Raw genomic sequence first — 7,401 nt, forward strand, 5'->3', positions numbered from 1 at the left:
CCCCCCCCGAAGCTTTCTTTGTACAAGCTTACTTAGCTATAATAATTTATAGAGGGTTAACGTGTGGCCAGAGAAAAAATGTTATTACTTGGTCAAATTATCACCACACACGAAATGAGTCGATGTTCGTTTTCTGTATTAGAGATTGAGGCATTTTATAAACATCTGGCATTTGGCGCGCGTCCAATTAACCACGCGCATATCTTTACAGATCTGGTGAATGTCAAGTTATTACATTATGTTGTAATGGCGTAAACAACAGTTAACAAACTTGTCTGCGTGCAACGAGGGAAATAATTCCGGTAATCCTACTATACTGTATGTGTTATACAAGTGTGTATTTCCAATAGATTTCCATGTTAAGTAAAATTTCAATAGTAACATTTCCCTGGTTTCATAGGTATTCTTTCCATACCACTCTAGGTGAATCTGTATTTCAAACTGCGATATTATAAGATATGTTTTCCCGGTAGTAAAATATTCTTTTGACTGGAATTCATTACTTGTTATCATTGATCAAATCGACGAACAAAAATAGCTTCCACATATTTGGCTCCATTTACGCTTTGATATTATGACGTCATGATTTTGTCATCGGCAATGTTTTTTTCCTCCATGGTTGTTCGACTTTTGTCTTCGGAAAGGAGTTTAAAAATTAAGGAAGGCTATTTGAGGTACTGCATGGAAAATCATTGTATTTCTCAGAGACAAGTAAATTTTTACATCTAGAAGTACAGTCGTTCTACAAAATCATGGTGAAGCAATGGCAAATTGAAGACTTAAAGTATTTTAAATATAATGATAAATTGTAGGTATTTAAGACGCTTTAGTGTTTACGCTTGTAGATGCACAACATGTTGTTTTAACAGTTCACATCCGGAAAACACTATCACGGACGCATTTCTTCTTAAGTGTATCAACATCTTTTGTCTTTTAGAGTTTGGGTCAGCTGAAAGATTCCCCATTAATTTAACACTGCAACCCGAATTGTGTTGGAAGGAAATAATGTTGACTGTAGCCTTGTAGCTGAAATGTATAATGTGTGAGGACGTAATCTAACGTACATTTGACCTAGATAAACATTGCTGGTGTCGTTGGTGAAGCAGAAGACGCTTACCATTCCGGAACACCTGGTCTTATAACCCTTAGTAAGCTCACCATGTAAATCTTTCCTAATTTAAAGGTTTTTATGTGTTACAGGTTACTGTGAGGCGACCCAGGCGTTCGGGGCCCTAGCATTAGGAGCAGGGTTTATAAGTTTTTATTGATGTTACAGGTTACTTTGAGGCGACCCAGGTTTTCGAGTCCCTAGCATTAGTAGCAAGGTTTATAGGTTTTTGTTTATGTTACAGGATACTTTGAGGCGACCCGTGCGTTCGAGTCCCTAGCATTAGTAGTAGTGTTTATTGGTTTTGATTTGTGTTACAGGTTACTTTGAGGCGACCCAGGTTTTCGAGTCCCTAGCATTAGTAGCAAGGTTTATAGGTTTTTGTTTATGTTACAAGCTACTTGTAGGCGACCCAGGCGTTCGAGTCCCTAGCATTAGTAGCAGGGTTTATAGGTTTTTATTTATGTTACAGGTTACTTTGAAGCGACCCAGGCGTTCGAGTCCCTAGCATTAGTAGCAGGGTTTATTGGTCTCCTCCTCCTGGTCTTTTATATCTTCGTCACACAATCATCGTACAACGTTTCACTATATATCGCCAGTCTTGTCGCCGTGGCGTTTGCAGGTAAGACTATTTAATGTTGAACCCATTGGGAAGAGACGAGTACAAGAAGGTCACCAGCTAAGTATAATATCTTTATCTACAAATATGCATTAATACAACATTATGTTCACAATATAAATGGCAGTGGTACAAGATGAGTCATGACAACAAGCTATATTAAATACGTACATATGTAATACAGTCATAGGGTAATGAGAGCGTTCATTCAAAAAGGGGCGGAACAGATATTTTGACATAGTAGACGAATTAGTCATTTCGACCTAGAGAAAGCATGCCAATGTTAATTTAATCCAAGATACATATATTGTTATTATGATTATCAGAGGTCCGTAGATGTTGATGTCCCTAAGAGTGATTAAACAGCTGTATTTTGAAGCGAAATTATTTATTGGTATATCGCACCAAATTTAATATTTTAATAGCTCAGACTATTCGTAAATGACCACCAATACTAGAAACATTGGTCAATTATTACTTCTGTTAAAGCAATTTACACCCTGACAATAACACGACGAATGATATATTTTGTTTCTTTTTACTTCAGCTTGCTGTGCAATACTGGGTGTGATCATTTACGGCTGTAAGACGTCACTTCCGCTATCGTGGTCTTACGCGTTAGCTGTTGTCGGCGGGATATTATATGGAATTTCAGCAATTCTGATGGCTGTGCATCTTCTTCAAAAGTGCTGATAAACAAAATAGTGACAGGAATTTATCTTCAAAATGAGTGCCTCTTATAAAATGTAATTGACATAATGCGTTTGTTATGCCCGGGTGGGGTGTCCTGCTGGGTGCCTTCGGCAGTATGTTCTAGCGAGGTAGCACTATAAAGTCGGCATCAACGATAATATCGCAGCCTCCCAAAACACACACGCACACATTACACGCATGCATCTTGAACACAGGAGAGGCCGTCCCTAAATGGCCATAGCTGTTGATAGGACGTTAAACAATAATATTATACCAAATCAAACTTGCTCCATTAATTGTATGCAGTCAGTGCATTGTATCCTATATTTCTTCATTTTTATGAATAAGGATAAAATAACTAAGTTTCCGCTGAGATATACTATAGTACAATGTATTTATTCTACAAGGCTGTATAACAGTGTTTTTAAGGATCATCATCATTATAAAACCGTTACTATGCATTGGAAACAATTTTTTCAGCATGGATATATTTTTTATAAAAAAAATCTGAAAAGAAAATCATACCTTGTGAGATTTTCATGAAAGAAAAACTAAAACAAAATCAAAACAAAAACAACAGAATTCAAAACTGAAAATGGTCAAGGTGTGAAACGACAACGGGACCAGACCGTGATTCGAACACTGTGACCTCGATCACTGTCGCTCAAACAAACTGAGCTGCCTAATCAACGGGCAAGTCCAGCTATAGTTGTATCCAAAAGTAAATACAAGGGAGGTTACTGTATGCACGAAAAACCATAGTGGAATTCTTTAGTGTTTTGCCTGCAGATGTGACAAGGGTCCTTTAAGATGTTTTATAATCCGTCCTTGGAGACCTTAGTGTTAAATAACCATTGTCACCGTCACTGGTGACGTAAATATATTTCTTCGTGATAAGAACTACCAGTGGTACCGGTACACAAGTCGTTTAAAACTTAATCTGCTAACAAAACAAAAAAAAATAGGAAATTTGAAAATACCTATTTATTCATAAACATGTCTGTGGATTTTTTCATACGATCGTTATTAATGTTTTTCACATATATTTGTACATTTTGTAAATATACTAGTTTTATTGGTATGTTGCATTATTTTAAGGTATGAGTTGATACAAGTTCCCGATATCATCATGCTGAGAAATGGTACTGATATATCGCACAAGTCGAAAATTAAGTATTTTGTTGCTCAGAAGTTTAATGAAATTATATAGTTATAAGTTATATTATTATTTGACTGGTGCTAATTCCCAGCCCTGATTGGAGGAGCGACGTCATGTGACGATTCTGTAAATATATTACAGACCTCGTTCTATGAATAGAGAAGTGTTACAAACCGCTACTGAAAATAGGTAATTTCCCAGCCAGGCTGTAAATCTGTTACCAATTACACTACTGAATTCTATCTCATCAAATTCTGAACTACGTGAAAATTAATGTCTATTGTGCAAATAATATTTATTTGAAATTAAATATCACATGAATTGAATCTGAAATTGAATTTTTGTGTATGTTATTTTGTATTTGAAGTCCTTCACTCTGGGATTCCAAAATGGTCCAATGCCATCCATGTGTTTAAGACTTGAAAAATGATTAATCTCACTGTAAAATGTCATATAATAAAACAATTGTGGACTTCAGTTTAGGTCTATCCCTGATTTACGGACCTGGTCTGAACAATATTCACAGTGTCTATATACATTCTTTGTACAATTACCATATAAAAGTACTGTATCCTGACAACCTGTCTAATCTAACTTTTTTATTTATACAGAAGGGTACCGAGTTAGACAGGTGTCATTGTTTTAACCATTTAGAAGAAAACGTATGACACTTTTAACCGATGTTTACTGGTTGTGTAATGCATATGTATGTTATATGAATAGAATGATTTAAGAGCATTTATTTTTAGTAAAAGCAGATAGTAACTTATGGTTCATCTTTTAATTCTATAGTTCCTGGTGGAGTTAAAAGCGAAACATTTTATCATAGAAAGTGCTTTTTCCGAGATTTTCTTTTGCATACTAATTAGTATTGAAAAAAAGTTTGATACTTTTTGTAGCGTGACATTTTCTTGTAAAATGTGTTTTCTGATACGAATCGAATTTCCTCGATTATCTTCCCCTAATTACACGCTTTCTGCCATAGGAATCTGTTATGCTTTTTCATTTGCCAATCTCACTTTCTATTATAAGGTTATTTGTCTTCAAGCTATTTGATGCACTTTTCAATTATTAACTTATTATGCATCGTTTCACCAATTCTTTACATAAACTCCTTTTTTAAATATTTCTCTTTTCAAATCTGACCGTTAAGACTTTTGTCTTTAAAGCCAGTCACGATTTGTTTAACCTGTCCAAACAATATAGATATAACTTCTGATAGAGTTATACACAGAAAAACATACAGGTAGCAAATAGTTCGGGACAATGTTTGGAGTATTTTGATGGAGACGAGTAAATGATATTTCTTTGTTCTGATAATGACGTTTCATTTGTTTCAAGATTTTGTATGATTCCATTCCCTACTGAGGGAGACAGATAGGTACGAGTTGTCTCCCTTCCTATGTTTATCACTAATGACTTTCGGACATTTGATATAGCGCCCTATCTAGCTAACATAAGCCACTCTAAAGCGCTTTACAGTACATAGGTTTACAATTAGGATATACAATGTTTGAGGAATTCGCAGGAGCTGCCTTATCAGGCGCAAACTACTAGTCCTATGCCACCTTGCTAATATCAGCATATGTGTGTATGTCTGCATGTGTGGTGGAGATGTATTGTGTTCTATGTAAAAGGAGAAATGAAAATACAACGGCCAAACAGGGGTTCGAACCCCGCACCTTCCAAACTCTAGACTGACTCTTACCAAATGAGCCACCTGGTCGCCGACAATCGACCTAATCCAGTTCCTGTACATTCTTCCCTCCTTCAATAAAGTCTTCGACCCCGAAGATAAACGAGATCCGATACCACTCTCCGCGGGAATATTTCCTTGCGCTCAAACTTTGTACCAGGAAAAAGTGAAATGCGAAGGCCAGACTGGGGTTCGAACCCGGGACCCTCCGACCTCTAGACGGACGCTCTAACCTAATGAGATACCTGGTCGCCGAAGTTCGACCCAGTCCAGTTGCTACAAATGCAATAAAGGTCGACAGTAATATAAGTAGATAGTTCCTAATTCCGCAGGTAGTGAACAACAAACAACAAACAAAATTTCAGTTGCTAAACAATTGAAATAATTTCCTTTAATAATTATGATGATAAGATACTTCTATCAAACACCATGGAGAGTTTCATAACAGGTTTTTTTTCTAAGACTGAACCGAAAAACACAATATCGGTCTTTTGTTTACTCTGGATATATTGTCCATAAAGAAACAGCATTAAGTAGTTTTCGTTATTTAGCTCTAATGGTAGAACCTCCGTCTAGAGTGGGGATAGTCCCAGGTTCGAACCCCGGTCTAGCCGTGAATTTTTCCTCTCCTTTTACATAGTATTCAAGTGTGATGGCGCTATAAATACAGATACCTAACAATCAGAGTACGATCAGACACAGGTAACCTCTCACACGTATTGAGGTAAGAAAGGGGATCACGTGATAGGCTTGAGTTAGTCTGCTCACACCCCTCCTGATTAAAGTTACTGGTATATGCATGATTGCCATCACTTAAATGGTAAGTCACAGAGTAACTACTATGAGATGACATAGAGCAATATGCAAATATTGTATGTATACAATAGCTATACATGTCATACTAAAATTCTGTTTAAATACGTTTTTATATAACAGTCATATTGAAGCATGTACAATTATATATATATATATATTCCGTCTTTTCGTATTGCAGAGTTATCTGCTCTTGTGAGCAGTTATTGATTGTTACGTCATTTGTTTGTGAGAGTAACGTCATAGATATTTGAGAAAACGACGTAATTTTCTCACATAAACTAATGACGTAACAATCAATATCTGCTCACAAGAGCAGATAACTCTGCAATACGAAAAGACGTAATATATCCTTTTATTTGATTAAACACAGCAAAGTTTTACTCAATGTAATTAGTATGCCTAACAACGTGACACAATAATAATAATATTTAAGGATTACCTTGGATATATGTTTTATGTTATGGAGCTATAACACAAAAAACGGAGTGTGCTCTCATCTTAAATCGCGAATTAATCCTTATAATTTCATCTGCTTTACACAATCCCTTGGAAATCTACTTTCATTGATGGACCCTTTTCTTTTAGAAATTGTTACGCCGCTGTATCAGCCAATCAAAAGCGACGTTACAAAAGGCGAAGTCATTTTTTACGTTATGGGCTGATAACATAGTTTTTTAAGCCAATCAAAATGCTTGTTACCAGCAAGATTAAATTATTTATACATAACATTATGAACCTCGTTTTCATACAGCTCCTTCGAATGTGTATAACCGTAATATAGTGAATCTGTCCACGGAAGTTTAACAAGTCGGTTCACATATCTTTTGTTTTCGAAGCTTGTGCGAGTTCGTTACAGCTTTCCATTGTAAATTATCGTTTTCAGTCTGTATTGCCTTTTTTTGAATTAAATTTGCCGACGGTATGTCACATTTAATAATAAACAATATATTATATATACATTATTTTTAATGTTGAATACCATTGATTGAGAGACACGATATATTTATAATTTATTTGAATAAAGTATAATTTTTTCTCAAATATGTCGTTTTGAGACTTTGTTTAAGGAATTGAAGACACAGGAGAAATATCTTCGTACGAATAGAAATACAACCTATTACCTGCCTTTCTCCGTTCATCTATACTGCTATATTCACAATGTACCTGTATGTGTGTTTTCATTTCAATTACATGACACGCCTATCAAAATGTACTATCTAATATTTACATTAATGTGCATCAATATTAATGAAAATGTTTGCAATACTGTTTTTATAACAGGAGTAAGTTCTGAGACACATGTAATTAGT

General features: G+C 35.5%; 1 protein-coding gene across 1 annotated transcript in view; it reads left to right on the forward strand.

Annotated features, from left to right (window-relative positions):
- Positions 1 to 2,569, forward strand: part of LOC110464912 — a 6,955-nt gene extending 4,386 nt beyond the window's left edge. The window contains exons 2-3 of the mRNA XM_021520384.1: positions 1,581 to 1,730; positions 2,275 to 2,569. Of these exons, the coding sequence (XP_021376059.1) occupies positions 1,581 to 1,730; positions 2,275 to 2,420 (296 nt within the window). The 3' untranslated portion in view covers positions 2,421 to 2,569. The remainder of the gene's footprint in view (positions 1 to 1,580; positions 1,731 to 2,274) is intronic.
- The last annotated feature ends 4,832 nt before the right edge of the window (positions 2,570 to 7,401 follow it).

Source organism: Mizuhopecten yessoensis, unplaced genomic scaffold (genome assembly GCF_002113885.1).
Source record: "Mizuhopecten yessoensis strain PY_sf001 unplaced genomic scaffold, ASM211388v2 scaffold11041, whole genome shotgun sequence".
NCBI classification, from domain to species: Eukaryota; Metazoa; Mollusca; class Bivalvia; order Pectinida; family Pectinidae; genus Mizuhopecten; species Mizuhopecten yessoensis.